The sequence below is a fragment of the Anomaloglossus baeobatrachus genome, chromosome 9 (genome assembly GCF_048569485.1).
Source record: "Anomaloglossus baeobatrachus isolate aAnoBae1 chromosome 9, aAnoBae1.hap1, whole genome shotgun sequence".
In the NCBI taxonomy this organism is placed as follows: domain Eukaryota; kingdom Metazoa; phylum Chordata; class Amphibia; order Anura; family Aromobatidae; genus Anomaloglossus; species Anomaloglossus baeobatrachus.
Window position 1 is genome coordinate 224,799,529 of NC_134361.1, and position 19,774 is coordinate 224,819,302.

At 43.9% G+C, this 19,774-nt stretch overlaps 2 protein-coding genes across 9 annotated transcripts in view; one reads left to right on the forward strand and one right to left on the reverse strand.

Annotated features, from left to right (window-relative positions):
• RALGPS1 (Ral GEF with PH domain and SH3 binding motif 1) overlaps window positions 1–19,774 on the forward strand; it is a 531,171-nt gene that overhangs the window by 264,043 nt on the left and 247,354 nt on the right. The gene's annotated exons all lie outside the window — the stretch shown is intronic.
• The window catches only part of ANGPTL2 (angiopoietin like 2), a 46,411-nt gene that overhangs the window by 12,953 nt on the left and 13,684 nt on the right, over window positions 1–19,774 (reverse strand). The window contains exon 2 of the mRNA XM_075324642.1: window positions 8,927–9,790. Within this exon, the coding sequence (XP_075180757.1) occupies window positions 8,927–9,731 (805 nt within the window). The 5' untranslated portion in view covers window positions 9,732–9,790. The remainder of the gene's footprint in view (window positions 1–8,926; window positions 9,791–19,774) is intronic.

Below are 19,774 nucleotides of genomic sequence, written 5' to 3' on the forward strand. Positions count from 1 at the left end.
TACAGTAAACCTCTTTAGACAGGGAAAGGGGGGGGGGGATCCTTTTTTTTTGGCAGGTGACCTTTAACCTTCACTATCTCCTTCCTGTAGACTCGCACTGGAAATGGGCCAACCCTAAAGTGCCGCATAGGGCTGGATGAAGAATGAGAACATCTTAAAGCGGTGGTTTCATATATAAATAAATAATACTTTAGGGTCTTTATATTATGGATACATTTATGTCATGGAAAAGGCACTTTCACAGTGTTAACATCTGGAGGCAAAAATGCAGTCGTGACAGAAGAAGAGTTATAGTCAAGGGGATCCAGCAGGCACCGCTGGTATTTATCATCTATTTATTACATTGCTCGGCTCCTAAATGGGTCTCACAATTCACAAAATATGAGAATCCCCTATATTTTACATGCCATCCTCGTTAGGATTCATAGACCATGCGCAACAGATATCAGATCAGAATATTACTGGAGACTCGTTGATAACTTTATGCTGATACTTGACATTCGTTTACCAAAATATGAGACTATAGCAAACTACACAGCAAAGATCCACCAGCAAAACCTAGGAGTATCTTCCAATGCAAAATTCCCTCCAGACACGTCACAAATCACTAAAGTATCTTCATAGTAAAGAAACGTTACCGTTTACATTCCTAACATCTGCCACCAAAACCTGCGCTCACCTCCCCGGCACACAGACAGCTTGTACGAGGGATTTGTGCACTTACACGGATGAACTATTAACAAGAATACTGTCACGACTGCTAATTGAGAACAAAGTGATTTTGTTTAGATGACAGTAAATAGATTTCTAGCCTCGTTACCGTGTTTAGCGCTGGTATTCGTTCTTGTGTACTCTTGTTTCCTCAACCTCTTTTATCCAGAGTAAACAGGATGTGAGACAAGTGGAGGAATGTCAGCCACGAGGTTTACTAATGACAATATATTTCCATTTTTATTCCAGACCATTTTGGAGCTCAGGAGTCCAGTGGGCGGTTCTAACGAGTGATTGACTTTTCTTTTCATTAAAATTTCAACAAGGACGGCTGGCGATCACTGATAAGACCGCCCACTGGACTAAGCAGGAAATATAAGCAAGAAAATGACAAGTTATACTGAATCTATTTCCAATAGGTTTTCTAAAAATTTGCTGCCGCTCTGTAGCATTGATTGTCATGCATTAGATTTGATCCAGTACTGAGGTCCGGTTCCCATCTCCACTGAGCCACAGTCAGGTTCGGTCACTGTCCTGTGTTATGATCCGGAACCATGGAAGATCACCATAAATCATTAGTAAAAGGTGACAAGAGCATTGGCAACTAATCTGGCTGCCATCCCCTTACTAACCATCAACACTAGAAGTAGCTGAGGGGTGAACTAACATCCTATGCACTGCGGACCCAGCCGGAGAACTAGCTATCCTAAAGGAAGGAAAGATGAATAACTCTCTGCCTCAGAAATACACTGTAAAGGTATAGCAAGCCCCCCACATTTAAAGACTGCGGTGATATAGGAAAACACAATACACAGATAGATGATAGGATTAGCAAAGGTGAGGCCCTACTGACTAAATAGGACAGGACAGGAAAGGGGCTGATGGTGGCCAGAGAAAAACCCTACAAAAATCCAAATTCCTGATAGTACAAAAAAGCCCTCAGATCGCTGGATCTGAACTCCGTCCTATACCAGGCGCTCTTGTCATACCAATGAACAGAAAGCAGGAACCGCTACACATTCAAGAAGCAACAAACACATGGACTTATAGGAGCAATACTCCAAACATAGTTGCAGGGAGCGTCCCAGCTAAGCAACTGAGAGGGAAGAATCCTGCATGCAAATAAACTGACAATAACCACAGCAAATGACAAACCCAGATAAGAGCAAAAAGAACAAAACAACATAAGAAAGAACCAAGCACTTATCTGGGGTAGATGTGGTCTGGAGCAGGATGAGAAGGCTGGAAAACTAAACAACAAATGACATCAGGCTCAGAATGCTAGCAGACCAAGGTTTAAATAGGCAGAGAGTTAGCAATGGAAACGCCCATTGCTCAAACACACCTGGTCTCAGTCCAAGCCATTCCTGGCCAGAATAGGGAGCCTCACAGCAGCAAAAGCATAACTGACATTCACAACAGTCCTGGTCCTGAACACTTTGTTTCTGTGTTCATAGTCTTTCTGCCAACAAGTGTTTCCTGTGCTGTCATTTAGTCTGCCCTATCACCCGGTGGGTGTAACTATTTAAAGCCTCCCCAGGCTTCCATTTCCCTCTGATGATATTTCCGAAGTGGATCCTGCTTGGAACTACAGCCTTATGTTTCTCCTGGAAGAGTATAACTTTTGGTTTACCATATTTTACTCTGCACCTTCCTATGGACTCTTTAGGAGGTACGTGGAAGCCTCGATGGCCGCTTAGGAATTGAAAGTCCGAGTAGTAATCTGAGTCATCTAGTTAGATGTGTCTTTATAGAGGGCGGAGGGAAAATCCTGCAGATGTGTCTTTTTAGATAGTGGATGGAAACTTCTAGTTCCAACTGTATCCGTCCATCCTTTTGTCCATTAACTTCTATCCCCACCTCGCCTTTGAAGGATATGATATATGGATGATAACTAATGTGCTTTGCAGCAATCAAAGTTTGGAATTAAGGTTTTACTTTCATGTTTCATCCACGTGTTTATATTATTCCCTCTTGGCCACATCTACGGCTACTTCATTTTTATGTGTCTTGGCCGGGTACATGTTCTTCTAACACCTCGCTGTGTGGTCCCGGCCGTAGGTCATTGTTTTGGGTGCGGAATGAAATTTTTTGGAGTTTCTATAGACATAGCACAACAAATAAAGGCCACCGCCACATGGAAAGTGAGTGTAACTCTCATAGAGGTTTATACAGCCAGGTTACATTATTATTGCTGGAAATCACGAGCGTTAAGAGCTCCACTATTGTCTGTTAGGAAAATATACAGGTCCTTTTTTTTTTTTTTTAGTGATTTTGTTTGGAAAATGACCATTTCCAGAGGGAATGTCACATGCTGACAATGTTTATGTTGGTTTCATGTGCAAGTTATATTGCCGTGCTATATAATAATCACTTTCATGACTGCAACGTGTGAGATGTCTATGAAGACGAGGTCCATGTGTTGTTCCACAGCGGGAGGGAAGCGGCGACGTACGTTTCACATCGACACAACGTGTGCAATAGAATAGGACAAGTGCACGATACCTGGGTATCATTCAGGCATGTGTAAGTGCCGATGACCTACCGATGCGGAGGTAAGTGGCACCGGACAATCCCTTTAAGGAGAGCCACTTACCAAATACAGTGGAAGTGATGCGTGCACATACTTTAAACTTACCCATAGGTCCCCATTCACTTATATAGAGCCCTTTTGGCCTCATTCAGGTTGATAGATATCATATCTGCTTTTTTCTGCTGTATTTTTACTAGATGCCTTTTCTTCACACTACCGTAAAATAGGGGCCTAAAAGCATTAATACCTGCAAAACTCAGTGAGAAAAGACCCTAACAACCAGGGGCTACTTATCATTTGGAAATCTCCTAGCCTTTATACTGTGATCTGGATTATTTCTCTTCCCTGTACAGAAGATTTGGCCATTGCCAATATTGTGAAAGAAGTACGCCAAGTTTTATTTTAGTTTTTCACAGTGTTTAAAGCTTTAAAGACTTTTCAGCGTGCTGATTGACAGCCCCGCTTGGCCCAGACTTTTATCTAGAAGCTGTAGGAAATTTTAACATGGGCCCTGGTGACAAACACCGTGGCCCCCCGTGGTAGGTCAACACCTTCAAACCTCTGAAGCCTGGTGGGTCAATTCTCCCTTCCTGCCAAATTCTCCTTCCCCCGTGGTTCCTTTGCAGCCCACGATAATTATGATAACTTCTTATACTGCGGATTAAGAAAACAAAGAATTGTAACAGTGATCTGAGGTCCGGAAACTTGGCGGGTTCAAGAGAGAGACTAGGAGTTTCTGGTAATCTTCTTAGTCCCTGGAGGTCAGGAGAAGCACTGCAGCTGAGGTCAGTCCACGTGGACTAATATCTGCACGCCAAAGGCATCCGGTAATTGGACTGGGGATGGAAAAAGCGCTGGAAACTGCACACAAACCACTGCAATTTATACAAGGCTTATTGCCGGGATCTCCATGTACGTCAGCTGCATAAAGATCCTTCAGGGGGTATTTTTTTGGATGAGGAAGGGATTAGTCTGCTGTGGAAAGTATGTCCTCATTGTCTGACTTCATTTGGTGCTTTATCCAGTTTCAGTGCCTACATGAAATGCATCCAGAACCCGAAGAGCAAACGAGAAGGGATAAAGCTCAAACATTGAGGTCTGTTCACATTGCAACATCATTTTACAATGCTTGACTCCATCAGGAACAACTCATCTGATAGGCGCAGCTTCTGTAGTTCCATGTGGTTAGTGAAGACTTTGTTAATGATAGCTTTGAAAACACTCCTAGGGCACTCTCCAAATTTGACATTTATTGCATGCACTGAATCCGTTGTATCTTGGCATACTCTTAATTTCACTATATAGGAAAGTGTTTATACTGCACTCTCCCAAACAGAAAGACACAGTAAAAAAAAAACGAAAGGTGAAGTTTTGTTTCATGGAGAAATGCAAAGTCATACATCTTGGCAAAATAATGAAAAGAGCATATACAGCATGGGAGGAATAGAGCAATCCAACAGCATGTGTGAAAAAGATTTAGGTATACTAATAGATCACAGACTGCACAGGAGTCAGCAGTGTGATGCAGCAGCAAAAAAGACAAACACCATTCTAGGATGTATTAACAGAAGCATCCAGTCTAGATCACGTGAAGTCATTATCCCCCTTTACTCCTCTTTGGTCAGACCTCATCTGGGGATATTTTGTCCAGTTCTGGGCACCACATTTTAAAAAAGACATCAACAAACTGGAGCAAGTTCAGAGAAGAGTGACCAGAATGGTGACTGGTCTGCAAACCATGTCCTATGAGGAACGGTTACAGGATTTAGGATTGTTTAGCTTGCAAAAGAGAAGACTGAGAGGAGACTTAATAGCTGTCTACAAATATCTTACAGGCGGTCACACTGCAGAGGGATCAGTTTTATTCTCATTTTCACAAGAAAAGACTAGAAGCAATGGGATGAAACTGATGGGGAGGAGACACAGATTAGATATTAGAAAAAACATTTTGGCAGTGAAGGGTGATCAATGAGTGGAACAGGCGGCCACGAGAGGTGGTGAGGTCTCCTTCAATGGAAGACTTTAAAAAGAGGTTGGACGGACATCTGTCTGGGATGATTTAGTGAATCCTGCCTTGAGCGGGGGGTTGGACCAGATGACCCAGGAGGTCCCTTCCAACTTTACCATTCTATGATTTTAGAGGCCCACATCAGCACATACCTTGATAGGAGGCATAAGTTGGGATACATTCTGGGGGCAATCGGTAGCGTAAAACAAGGTGGCAATGGAGACCAGAAATTCTTGATATGTGTAGGATGAAGCCAACGCATCAATACTTCTCTGCAATATTCGCACATTCCCATAAAGAGAAAACGCAACAGTGGATTTGATTCTGGAAAATTGTCCGTGTAGAGAACAGAAGCAGCAGGAATGAGGTTTCACACTGTAGGAGTTACTTTACCTACTACATTAGGGGATTTTATAAACTGAGTTTTTCCAAAGGAAGGCGCTCCAGGACACGCTGGTGTCTTTTGTGCTAAATCGCCTTTTGCTGAAATGTTTTCGATCTTCTTTTTTTGCCAGCTGTTTTTTTTTTGGGACGGGGAACATTATAAAATGTTGATGATGCCGCCTTGAAGAGTGTCAAGGTCACTTCTTTTAGCTGCTTGATGCTTTTTGAAACCTGAAGCGGATAGAAGAAGCTCAAGAAGACTGGCCGTGTGCACAGCAAGTCATCAGGACACTGCAATGTTCATTCTTTTTAGCACTTTTTAAAGGGAACCTGTCACCATTTTTTTTCCGGTATTGACCCAAAAGTCTCCCCTTCTGCAGCTCCTGGGCTGCGTTCTATGAAGGTGCACCTTGGTCCTGACTCCCCCTGCAGATCCCAGAAATAACTTTATAAAATCTGACCACCACATATGCAAATGACCTGTTCTGGTCGGATGGGCGTGCTCTTTTTCGGCTCCCCTCCTGCCGCTGTTTGCTGTCCTCCATTGATGATTGATGTGTCTGACGCCTCCGTCATCATCTAGTAGCTGGGCTGAATCTCGCGCCTGCATAGTCATTCCCCCACTCATGCAGGCGCACTTTGCTCTGCCCAATTGCGCAAGTGCACCTATGTTTTCAGTTCTGCCCGCAATGGGGCAGAGCGTAATGCGCCTGCATGAGCAGGTAATGACTGCGCAGGCGCAAGATTCAACCCAGCTACGTGGATGATGACGGAGGCATCAGACACGTCAATCATCAAATGAGTACGGAAAACAGCGGCAGGAGGGGGAAGGACAAGAGCCAAAAAAGAGGACGCCCATCCGACTAGAACAGGTCAGATTTTATAGTTAGTTCTGGGGTCTGCAAGGGAGTCAGGAACAAGGTGCACCTTCATAGACTAAAGCCCAGGAGCTGCAAAAGGTAAGACTTTCTGGGTCAATACTGAAAAAACTGGTGACCGCTTCCCTTTTAAGCACTTTTTCAGTTGTATTTTAGGTAATGTGCACAATACCCTAACAGGGTTAATAGATCTTCAGGGAAATCAGATACCTTCCTGCAGATTCTATCAGCAGAATACAGACACTAGGCATGTGTGAAAGCCGCCCTCACAGTGTCACACGTGACATCAGGTTCCTCTTCAAGATACAACATGTAATGCTTAATGTCAACTGGAGGGGCGCTACGGGGAAATGGAACACTTGTTGTCAGGTTCAGACCCTATCGGCAGGACCTGTGATCAGCTTATCGAGAGACCCTTATAGGAAAAGTAATCCAAAACTGAGATTAGTCCATATAGTCTCAGTAATCGCACGTATTCACAGTTCGGAGGATGCACTTTAACATTACATAAAGCCAACGGACGAATACTGTTGATTTTATAACATGAATCCCTGTCTAATCAATGGGGTTTCTCCTCAATGCCTATATAAAGCTCATTGCGCTAAGTCTTAAAGCAATAAGCCTCATATAGGTATTGAGGAAAAATGGAGCAACCACCTATTTTAGACAGAGACTTATATTAAAAAGTACATAAAGTTTAAGACTATATATTGGGCTTATGTATTTAGCTAATCTATTATTCCATATTAAAACCTGTTCTTCTTTTAATCTTTCTTTTTTTTTCCCCAAACGCCAATATTTATTTATTTTATATTTTTTTTGCCACTGCACTTGGACTTCGCTCAGAGGTTGGCAATTGTCTGAGACTTTAATTATGTGTCCTAATTAAATTCAATTTCCAGCGAGCCCGTTGTAAGCAATGTCTGTCTTCTCACTAAACTCAGACAGATGCTTTCCTAAATATTCCCTTTTCGTGGTAATGGAAAATTAGACCCAAACGATGATGTGGAATCTCACAATAAGTAAAATAAAATCTGAAACATTTCCATCCGACAAATGTATTTACCAACTTTTTTCTCCAATTATAGGCTGCTATGTAAACTATGTGGAAATGATTTAAAGGGCATCTCCGACCCGTACAGGAGCTTTTCTATGGGGCACTTATGATGATCTATACTCCCATTAGTCCTTACTCCATACATTTTTTTTTTGCTCATCTTTAAACCATTGCATGCATTCATTTTGCAAAAGGAAAATACCCATTAAATGTTTAAAATAGTGATGCATCCATGTGTGACCCGGATCCAACCCCTTAATAATGAGCCAACGGAGGTGGAAAAAACCCATACTCAACACCCAGACCGGTGCCGCCGCTGCATGTTCAGTGCTGGATTCCCCCGAGCTTCCTTGCAGCTGATGAGCGCAGCACTGAGTACGGAGAAGCATCACCGGCCTAGAAGGTGATTATGGGCCTAGGAAGTGGGATAGAAATGATTATCAGCTCCTAGACTGGCACCACTTCTTCGTAGCTCCATTAATACATCTGTAGAGCTCAGTTTCCTCCTTTACTAGAAGACATTCTTCAGTCTACATCCAACATGTTATGAATATTGGAGAAGGCTTGAGTTCTACAATCAGTTTTGGGAATTCCAGTTCGCTAGTAGCTACTAAAGCAGGACTATCCCACTAACCAGTAAAAGCCCAACCAGCACAAAGGCTTACAAACAGGGCCCGTGACTTGATCAGTCCACAGTGCTGTTATATATGCTGGTGCCTTTGACATATGGTCATCGATTGTCTCCAAAGCCGGGGCCCCATGCTTGGAGCCCACCTGCCAGTCAACTTTTGCCAAGACAAGCCATCAAGGTCTGTGGGATGCTACCCCCCTGGATGCACCAGCTGCGGAGAAAGTGGTCTACCCGGTATGGCCCACATTTGCCAGATGAAGTTATTTTACTTTGTGACTAAAAGGACCTGTGCTGATGTCATACCCATGTGACCAGAAGGGGCGTTGCCTCAGCCAACATAGCTTATATCAGGAAGCAACATTTTTCTGTTGGCTGAGGCCCCACCCCTTTTTGTCACATGGGTATGACATCAGTTCAGGTCACATAAAACGATTGTATAATAGAATTAGCATAAATAATAGGGGAAAGGGATAACTATGAATACCCCCCCAGCTATCAGCTGAACGGCAGCTGCTGTCACTCAACAAGCTGCTGATTTTTACAAACTTTAGTTGTCAGCTCGGATGTATAAGGTTTTCAAACACAAGCAAGTAAAGGTATGTATAGAATCAGCCTGATAGTGCCAGTATAGCACTGGCTATAGGTTATATAGGAAAATCCTGGTGGTTTTTGTGATTTAAAGAGACTTAAGACCTGGTCTTTACCCCCAGGATCCGTCACTCACCTGAAGGCTTGTCTGTAGATGTAGGTATACTGGTGACAGCTGGCATAGTGGGCAGCGGTGGCGGGAGAACCTTTAAGTTTTGGTCTCCCTGTATCTCATTGGTGGAGATTTGGTTTATGCGGTTATAGTTGGGTGGCGGTAGCACCCGGTGGGGCTGCTGGGGCGGCTGCGGTATTGGCCTTGACTGTGGCACCTTTTGGCATTGTTCTTCGAGCTGAGCAATCACTATAGACTGGTTACTTGCTAAAGAGGCTAAATGCTGGTACTTGTGTTCCAGATCCTTGTACTTATTTGTGAGCTGTAACATTTCTGCCGTTTGGTTTAGGACCTTGTTTTCTAGCTGTGAGAGTTCCAGCGCGTTGTCCCTTTTCCTAATAATCTCGTGCAGCAGCTGCATGTACAGCTGGGTCACTCTGGAGTTCATGTTTCGACTCTCTTTCCGCAAGAGTTTGACCTCATTGACAATGCCCCCGTCCACCTCCACCAGCTGCTGCAAGGTTTCAATCTGTCTCTTCTGCTTGACAAGTTCAGTATTTAACAGTTCAATCTCATGTTTGTGCGTCCGGCTCTCAAATACCGTCTCCTGCTCCTTGGAGTTGACACAAATGGCCCCGGTGACTTTTTGCTGGGGCACGATAAACGTGTAGCTGCACTTGTCCGACGATTCTACCGATCGCCTCTCTCTGTTCATGTAAATGAATTCTTGCTCGGCGCCATCGCTGCTCTGAAATTCTTGAGTATTGCCGCCATAAGCGCCCCCTGCGACCACAAGGAGCAACAAAGCGACAGCTGTCAGAGATGTCATTGTCCTTCAGTTCATAAGGGAAAATCACAAACAGCGGAATAATCCTCGTCTTCTCTGTCCTGCAAATGAAAGTGCAAATATTAAAATAAATGCAACAATTTATGTTTGTTCCAACATTCAAGTCATGGAGCGAAGTCACGGTGGCTCTTGGAAAAAGAAAGGAAAACCCAGGAGAGTCCTATCTCCTTTACTACTGCTTGGTATGACTATGATCCTGAACAAGACCCCCTCTAAAGAAACTGCTTTGGTATTAAGCAAAATGGTGCGGACAGGCACGAGTGTCATAGAGGGAGAACCCCGAGTTAAATACTGTATTTTTTGTTTTATAAGACGCATTGGATTATAAGATGCACCCCAAATTTAGAGAAAAAAAAAGGTAAAAATAAAATGGGGTCCATCTTATACTCCGATGGTGTCTTACCGGAGGGGGGTCACAGTAGGCAGGGGCGGTGCTGAAGTAGGGCGATGCTTCAGGCGCTGTGGTGGGGTCTGTGCTCAAGGTATGAGTAAGGACACCCTTGTCTGAAACGCGTAAGCGAACCATGGACTGCTTGGTTTTAAACCCTACTATGTTTTAAAGGATTTTTCAATAAATTTTCAACTTTTAAGAAAATACCGGATGAGCTGCTGGATAAACCCTTTTTTGTATTTGTGACCGCACACTGGATCCTCGATGTCCTGGCATCCATGCACCGCCCGGCTTTAATTGAACTCAGTGGAAACGTGAAATCATGAGGAGCTGAAACATATTTTGCTTTTGTGCTGGCAGCGGTGGTGGTCTGTGCTGGCAGCGGTGGGGGTCTGTGCTGGCAGCGGTGGGGTCTGTGCTGGCAGCAGTGGGGTCTGTGCTGGCAGCGGTGGGGGTCTGTGCTGGCAGCGGTGGGGGTCTGTGCTGGCAGCGGTGGGGGTCTGTGCTGGCAGCGGTGGGGGGTCTGTGCTGGCAGCGGTGGGGGGTCTGTGCTGGCAGCGGTGGGGGTCTGTGCTGGCAGAGGTGGGGGTCTGTGCTGGCAGCGGTGGGGGTCTGTGCTGGCAGAGGTGAGGGTCTGTGCTGGCAGAGGTGGGAGTCTGTGCTGGCAGCGGTGGGGGTCTGTGCTGGCAGCGGTGGGGGTCTGTGCTGGCAGCGGTGGGGGTCTGTGCTGGCAGAGGTGAGGGTCTGTGCTGGCAGAGGTGGGAGTCTCTGCTGGCAGAGGTGGGAGTCTCTGCTGGCAGCGGTGGGGGTCTGCTGGCAGCGGTGGGGGTCTGTGCTGGCAGCGGTTGGGGGTCTGTGCTGGCAGCGGTGGGGGTCTGTGCTGGCTGTGTGGAGCAGGGTGGTGCGGCTTGTTTCCCAGATGCTCTGTCGGCGGTGCGAGCTTAAAAGAAATGGCCCAGAAGTCGGCACGTGCGCAGATTGAGCTGTCTGCTCAATGACCAGCACAGATGTCATCTGCGCACGTGCCACTACGGGCGACATTTTCCTTAAGTCTGCTGCTGGGAGATCAATGGGCTGGAAGTGGCACATGCACAGATGAGATCTTGAGCCGAGAGCTCCATCTGCGCACGTGCCGACTCTGGGCGCTATTATTTGAAGCCAGAGCATCTGGGACACCCGCCGCACTGCCCTGCTCCACACAGCCGCCGCACCGCACTGCTCCACACACTCGCCGCAGCCACTACAGCCGGCTGCCTTCATTATGGGGACGAAAAGTGTGTCCTATAATCTGAAAAATACGGTACATTTCAAGTGAGAAAGCACCCGAACTGCAGGTCGCATGTGTTCACCATTCTTGACACATTTACTAATAAAGTTTTACTTTACAATTAAGTCCTTCGGTTTTGTGGCTTTTAAATAGCACAATATGTTGTCGCCTTTGTTCTCTTATTTTAGTTAATAGGAAGCTGTGTGGTGCGGGTGTGAAGAATACACAATTTAGAGAAGTAAACCACAGGATGCTACCATGTACTATGGGATGAAACTGCACAAGTGGCACGGGGACGACTACCATTATAAAGAGAGACCTTAATTGTATAAAGAAATGGACTCAATGCGCCAATGATAACATCGAGGGCATCAGAAAATCTCACCTACTTCCCCACTGAATGGGACTTTTCTTTACTCAGTGAATGTTAAAGGGATGATACCATTTATTTTCTGAAAATAGCCGCGTCATAAACCTCTTCCCGCTGACTTTAACGTGCCGTCTGCCATTTCTGGAAAGTTCTTCATTCCAAAGTTATTGCAGTTCAAAGATCAATATTTAGTCTAAATTTGAGCTCACAGCCCCGCAGAGCCGTCACTTTTTTTTTTATGGGAAGACAGCGCATCTAGTGGTCAAAGGTAGTAGCGCAAGTGTCTTTAAGTTTGCAATAAAATTGCAAGAAGTGCTCATTATATACGGAGAAGGCTAAGAAAATTGTACGTAAGTGGAATCGAGCATTTGGCAATGGCTACACCGAGACCTTTACAGTGTGAGAATTTTTCATTGAATTCACCAATAAAGCGTCCAACTGCGTTTATTTATTGGTGTCAGTGTGGTGCTACTTTACTGAGCTCTGTGTAAAATAACACGGCCACAAAGCAGCCATTCATCCCATTAGCAGAAAAAGAGCGCCTATTATTTTTGGAAAACGTTTACCTCCATGAAATCTTTACAATCGAGCACCGGGTTGGAGGGTTGGTAACCTCGTCATAGTAAATCATTTTGCAGCAAATGATTATTCTTTCGTCTTCTTTAAGAGGTCCCGGAGTTAAACGCCCCCCCCTCCCCCGATGTACGCAGTAAGGTATTGCCGCAGGCACAAATGGTGAAGTCTGTTGGAGTCTTTTGGACGAGCTGGTGCCGTCTGGGTCTGTTCTGGGTTACGAGCCCTCTGGCAGTGGAATGATTTCCATTTACCAATCTTGACCGGCCACTTACTGTAAATTGCACAAACAGCGAGACGGGAAAAGGGATAACTCGGTAGTCGGTTGTGGGCTTGTGGTTGTCTAGGAAATCTCTCTTCACAGGAGGTTCTGTGTAACTTAATTACAAAACATATTGCATTGAGCGTTTTGCAGCCGAGCAAGTGCCCAAAATGTAGAAAATCGTGCTAAACATGATCTGCTTAGTATAGTCCTTGTTAATTTAAAGGACCCCTATTATAAAAGAGATGACTAAAGTGTGTACTTTCCCTGTGTGGTTGAAATTAACGGAACAGTCGTTGCTGCAAACTGTAGATGCATTTATGTGAAGGCTTCCAGAAATAATTGTATTATTTTATAAAAGCTAATTAGCGTCTTTGTTCTACCGTTGTTCTAAAACAGTTCCTGGTTTGGGAAGAACTTAGAATAACGTTCACCCTGATACCCCTGGACTGTAAAGTTAATAACTACAAATCTGCCTGACAACCCCCTTTTCCCTCAAAGTTGCCCAGTTCGGCTTCGGAAATCTTTCACCTGCAATTTAAACTGCAGAGGCCTTTTTAATGGTGACAATAGAGTGTGGTCTTGAACCAGGGACATCCTTTATATGTCCTTTAGGTGATTTATATAGCCTCATTGGTCATACAGGCAGAGGTCTTTTTGAGAGAATCCCTCTAATTAGACGGACCATTCAAAAGAATATAAAGAGGCCCATGCACATCACAAGAATGTCAGCCAAACCCACCGATTTTAGCAGACATGGCAGATTATCGTAATGGGGTCTGCTACAGATAGTGTTGGAAGAAGCAATAATTCAACATGTTTGTTTTGTAATTTACTTTAACTTAAAATGACTCTCCAAAGTGCCAGCTACGTTCTGTTTAATTTACTGTATACTGCTTGTTGTCAACTACAATCCTTCTGTATCAAAAAAAGAGAAAGGGGAGCCAGCACGATCTGAAAGTGGCAAGCATCATATAAAAAGTGCAGATTCACAGATTTATTCCAACTGTACTATACTACAAATGAGACTGTTAGCAAGTAATTGATAAATCTTTTGAGCCACCCCTAATCACTCTGTAGCAGTAGAGACCTAGAGGCTGATTGCAAAAAGTGTGGACTGATCTTTATCTCTACAAGTCTGGAAGGGTGTTCGCCACTCTGCAGGAAGTGTGGGAGGATCTTTGTCACTTTCTACAGGAAGTGTGTGAGGTTCTCTGTCACTCTACAGGAAGTGTGGGACGTTCTCTGTCACCCTACAGGAAGTGTGGGAGGTTCTCTGTCACTCTACAGGAAGTGTGGGAGGTTCTCTGTCACTCTACAGGAAGTGTGGGAGGTTCTCTGTCACTCTACAGGAAGTGTGGGAGGTTCTCTGTCACTCTACAGGAAGTGTGGGAGGTTCTCTGTCACTCTACAGGAAGTGTGGGCGGGTCTTTGTCGCTACAGGAAGTGAGGGATGATCTTTGTTTCTCTACAGGAAGTGTTGGCAGATCTTTGTGTGGGCATGTCTTTGTCTCTCTACTGGAAGAGAAGGGTTGAAAGGGTCTCCACAGGACGTGTGGACGGGTCTTTGTCTCTACAGGAAGTGTGGGCAGTCTTTGTCTCTACAGGAAGTGTGGGCAGGTCTTTGTCTCTACAGGAAGTGTGGGCAGTCTTTGTCTCTACAGGAAGTGTGGGCGTGTCTTTGTCTCTACAGGAAGTGTGGGTGGGTCTTTGTCTCTACAGGAAGTGTAGGCAGCCTTTGTCTCTACAGGAATTGTTGGCAGATCTTTGTTTCTACAGGAAGTGTAGGTGGGTCTTTGTCTCTACAGGAAGTGAAGATGGGTCTTTGTCTCTACAGGAAGTGTGGGCGGGTCTTTGTCTCTACAGGAAGTGTGGGTGGGTCTTTGTCTTTGCAGGAAGTGTTGGCGGGTCTTTGTCTCTACAGGAAGTGTGGGTGGGTCTTTGTCTCTACAGGAAGTGTGGGCGGGTCTTTGTCTCTACAGGAAGTGTAGGCGGGTCTTTGTCTCTACAGGAAGTGTGGGCGGGTCTTTGTCTCTACAGGAAGTGTAGGTGGGTCTTTGTCTCTACAGGAAGTGTGTGTTTCTACAGGAACTATTGGCAGATCTTTGTCTCTAGAGTGGGCAGGTCTTTGTCCCTACAGGACGTGTGGGCAGGTCTTTGTCCCTACAGGACGTGTGGGCAGGTCTTTGTCCCTACAGGACTTGTGGGCAGGTCTTTGTCCCTACAGGACGTGTGGGCAGGTCTTTGTCCCTACAGGACGTGTGGGCAGGTCTTTGTCCCTACAGGACGTGTGGGCAGGTCTTTGTCTCTACAGGACGTGTGGGCAGGTCATTTTCTCTACAAGTAGTGTGAGTGGATTTTTGTCAGACTGCACATGTGCATAACAGAGAGGCGAGCTTTCAGTTTAGGCAAGCCTCTGGACAATTGCTAAAGCAGTACATGCAGGGAAGTGAGGGAAAGGGCATTCCTGCACCTATAGTTCTGGCAGAAAGCTGATGGAGGCTTTTTTAATAACTTTCCATTAAAAAAGAGAAGATGTCAATTTACAGAGCTTGAGAATCTGGACAGTTCCTGAACATATTAAAATAATATATTCACCAAAAGCACTTGTTGTTGGGTGATGAGGGCAGCAGACCCAGCTTTTCTGTTTTACAGGAATGGATAAATACGATTTAACTCTGACCTATCCTGCTGATAACCAGACATATTTATTCAGATATTTCTGTATTTCTTGGGCAAAGCATCCTCCAAGTCAAATAGATAGGTTTTTTCATTTGATGCGGAAGAGAAAAATATAAATTAGATTTTGCGTCAACATAAGGAAAGCTGAAAATGACGTTTATCACATAAGGAGGGCCTCCCTAGGTTCTTTAGTCACATCGCCTGGTTTGTAGCACAACCCTGTCCCCTTCCTCCACCTGGCCCCTTTTTGCAGTGTTGGTTATATAGGAGAAAAGCTGCCCTTACATAAGGGATCTGTGACGTGAACATAGGAAGGTTCCAAGTCTCCGTCCATTAACGAGGTGATATAAAGTGTTCTTCGTGTAGTGGTGATGTTTTGGAGCACGATATGCCAAAGGTGGAGTGATGCTGTCACTCTTGGACCGGGCGTCCCAGGCGACTGACACTTAAAGGTCTTTGATCTTGGGCTGAAGGGAGATTTACAGCAATTAGTCTGATGCAGTGCCAGTCATAGCTGAAGTGAGCTTAGCACTATAGCATCCCACACAAAGCAAACAACCAGCGGGCGCACTGTATATCGGGGTCTCTGCTGGGACTTCTTACCCTAAATCAGCACAGCGCTTTTCATTTCTGTTGGCTGGCAGCCGCCCAGCTACAAGGCTCGCGTTATTAATGACATTAAGATCTATAACACTTTTAATACTCTCCCGGCTGGTGACATAACGCATTCTTGCTGGCTGTGAATTATAGGGTTTTATGTCCAAAACCTTTTATATAGGGAGAAAACAGATTGAACAAGAGAAACCAAGCCAGAAATGATCATATATTTCCATTGTATTAAGCATGCATCCATTATATAGTACCAAATGTAATCTGTTTTTGCTTTTTATTAGCTTTTTAAATAACATTCTGCCACCACTAGAGGGAGCTCAGGAGGTTACTGAGTTATTATTGAGCTCAGAGTATGAACAGTATGCAGTAAGCTCCAAAGCTCCCCCTAGTGGTGGCAGAAAGGGATTTGGTGCTCTGCAAGGTAAAAATGGAGCTGCATCTGCTATATGTCACTATTCCATTGTGTAGAACTTTCTGTATTGTTCTGCCATGCTCTCCTGCAGAGCCGGTGTATTTCGCATATGGTGCAGAGCATTTTACAGGATGAATGCTCTGCGGGTTGTTTCACAGGACTGGGTTTCACGCTAGTCCCTGGAGGTGCTCTAGCAGATGCTTTTCATTCCCGGTGATTCCTCTGCTTCTTTAGGGAGCGTGTTAGCTCAGGGCGCCGCCAGTCGTACTTCCTGGTTACAGTTGTGCTGTTGGATCCCGTGGTGCTCAGTGTTCAGATCTTGGTGTCTCGACTCCGGACTGCTGTTTACCCGTCTCTGCCTTTCCTCCCTTCTTTCTGTTGTGACTTCCCGGCTTCTGACCTCGGACTTCCTCCTGACCACATCCTCGCCTGCTCACTGTATCTTGTACGTGCTCTCCTGGAACACTGACCTTTGGCTTGTATCCTGACCTTGTCTCTGTTTGCCCCCCCGTGTACTGTCGTGCCCTCCTGGTTTATGATCCCGGCCTGTCTGACTACCTCTCCATTTACTGCATACTAGTAGTGTCTCTCGCCACCTTGTGACAGTCATCACCCTATAAAGGTTTAATCATGCATATAACCAAATACTCCTATAGACCAACAGAAGTGAACGGTGGTGGTCCTACATGCGCACTACTACTCCCAAATAACCATTGAAGTGAATGGAGCAGTGGTCACGTGCGCATATATTCACTATCTATTTACCACCATTTGTACTGTTTTTTTAATTTAATTCTTGCTTTGTACTATTGCGGTAAAATAGTTGCTACCGAGAAGTAGTTGTTGCTGTTCGCGGATCTTATAGTAATTTTATTTTTTAATTATTTTCTGCTTATTTCATCTTATCAGACACCCTGATTAATATATAAAACAGTTATTCATGAAGTTATGTGAAACACATCAGTAATACGCTCTCTGATCCACCTTTCTATCTAACTGCTTCTCTTGTGCTACTTTTCCAACAACTATATGAAATCAGACTACGGTTTATTTTGTAGTCTGTCGCCATGGAAGCACATCAGTCTGTCAAGGAGCTGCAGTACAAATGACGGAAGGGATTGACCTAACGTAAGGCAGTATCACCTGTTTTCAGGACTCCCAGTATAACTTGCATAGTCGGGAAACCCCTTTAGTTCTCATCATCCAGCTCGCCGGTCGGTGTTCTGCGGCTTTGTTTGACAAGCTGCGTACAAGTTATATCCTCGCTTCCAAGACCTTCGATTTAAAATAGACCGAAGGGCTCTTTCCAAAGAAAACTTCTGTAGCGCTGTGTTGTCTTTCTCCGGTTGTTACCACTATGATTTTTTTTTTTTTTTAATGTTTGGATTGAGTTTTCTGGCATCACGCACGAAAACAACATTTCATGGAAGATTTCTCAAGAACAACAGATGCAGTACTTTGCAGTATCTGCAAAGATACAGAAGGTCAGGCACTGTTAAGCACTGGATAGATGTAATTCCACATTTTTTTTCCTGGAAACTATTGAGTCCATAAAACAAATTCCTGAAGAAGATGCTCTATTTGAGTCCGTGAATCTTCCTCACCTGTCTAAACTTTTTCTTATTTATAGGAAATGCTGCAATGTGCTTCCAAAGGGCTGAGATTCTCGAGTAGTAAATGTATCAGTTATCCTTCTCGAGTAGTAAATGTATCAGTTATCCTTCCAGAGTAGTAAATGTATCAGTTATCCTTCTCGAGTAGTAAATGTATCAGTTATCCCTCACGAGTAGTAAATGTATCAGTTATCCCTCACGAGTAGTAAATGTATCAGTTGTCCCTCTCGAGTAGTAAATGTATCAGTTATCCTTCTCGAGTAGTAAATGTATCAGTTATCCCTCTCGAGTAGTAAATGTATCAGTTATCCTTCTCGAGTAGTAAATGTATCAGTTATCCCTCTCGAGTAGTAAATGTATCAGTTATCCTTCTCGAGTAGTAAATGTATCAGTTATCCCTCACGAGTAGTAAATGTATCAGTTATCCCTCTCGAGTAGTAAATGTATCAGTTATCCTTCTCGAGTAGTAAATGTATCAGTTATCCTTCCAGAGTAGTAAATGTATCAGTTATCCTTCTCGAGTAGTAAATGTATCAGTTATCCCTCACGAGTAGTAAATGTATCAGTTATCCCTCACGAGTAGTAAATGTATCAGTTATCCCTCTCGAGTAGTAAATGTATCAGTTATCCCTCTCGAGTAGTAAATGTATCAGTTATCCCTCTCGAGTAGTAAATGTATCAGTTATCCTTCTCGAGTAGTAAATGTATCAGTTATCCTTCTCGAGTAGTAAATGTATCACTTATCCTTCTCGAGTAGTAAATGTATCAGTTATCCTTCTCGAGTAGTAATGTATCAGTTATCCCTCTCGAGTAGTAAATGTATCAGTTATCCTTCTCGAGTAGTAAATGTATCAGTTATCCCTCTCGAGTAGTAAATGTATCAGTTATCCCTCTCGAGTAGTAAATGTATCAGTTATCCCTCTCGAGTAGTAAATGTATCAGTTATCCTTCTCGAGTAGTAAATGTATCAGTTATCCTTCTCGAGTAGTAAATGTATCACTTATCCTTCTCGAGTAGTAAATGTATCAGTTATCCTTCTCGAGTAGTAAATGTATCAATTATCCCTCTCGAGTAGTAAATGTATCAGTTATCCCTCTCGAGTAGTAAATGTATCAGTTATCCTTCTCGAGTAGTAAATGTGTCACTTATCCTTCTCGAGTAGTAAATGTATCAGTTATCCCTCTCGAGTAGTAAATGTATCAGTTATCCCTCTCGAGTAGTAAATGTATCAGTTATCCTTCTCGAGTAGTAAATGTATCAGTTATCCTTCTCGAGTAGTAAATGTATCACTTATCCTTCTCGAGTAGTAAATGTATCAGTTATCCCTCTCGAGTAGTAAATGTATCAGTTATCCTTCTTGAGTAGTAAATGTATCAGTTATCCTTCTCGAGTAGTAAATGTATCAGTTATCCTTCTCGAGTAGTAAATGTATCAGTTATCCTTCTCGAGTAGTAAATGTATCACTTATCCTTCTCGAGTAGTAAATGTATCAGTTATCCCTCTCGAGTAGTAAATGTATCAGTTATCCTTCTCGAGTAGTAAATGTATCAGTTATCCATCTCGAGTAGTAAATGTATCACTTATCCTTCTCGAGTAGTAAATGTATCAGTTATCCTTCTCGAGTAGTAAATGTATCACTTATCCTTCTCGAGTAGTAAATGTATCAGTTATCCCTCTCGAGTAGTAAATGTATCACTTATCCTTCTCGAGTAGTAAATGTATCACTTATCCTTCTCGAGTAGTAAATGTATCACTTATCCTTCTCGAGTAGTAAATGTATCAGTTATCCTTCTCGAGTAGTAAATGTATCAGTTATCCTTCCAGAGTAGTAAATGTATCAGTT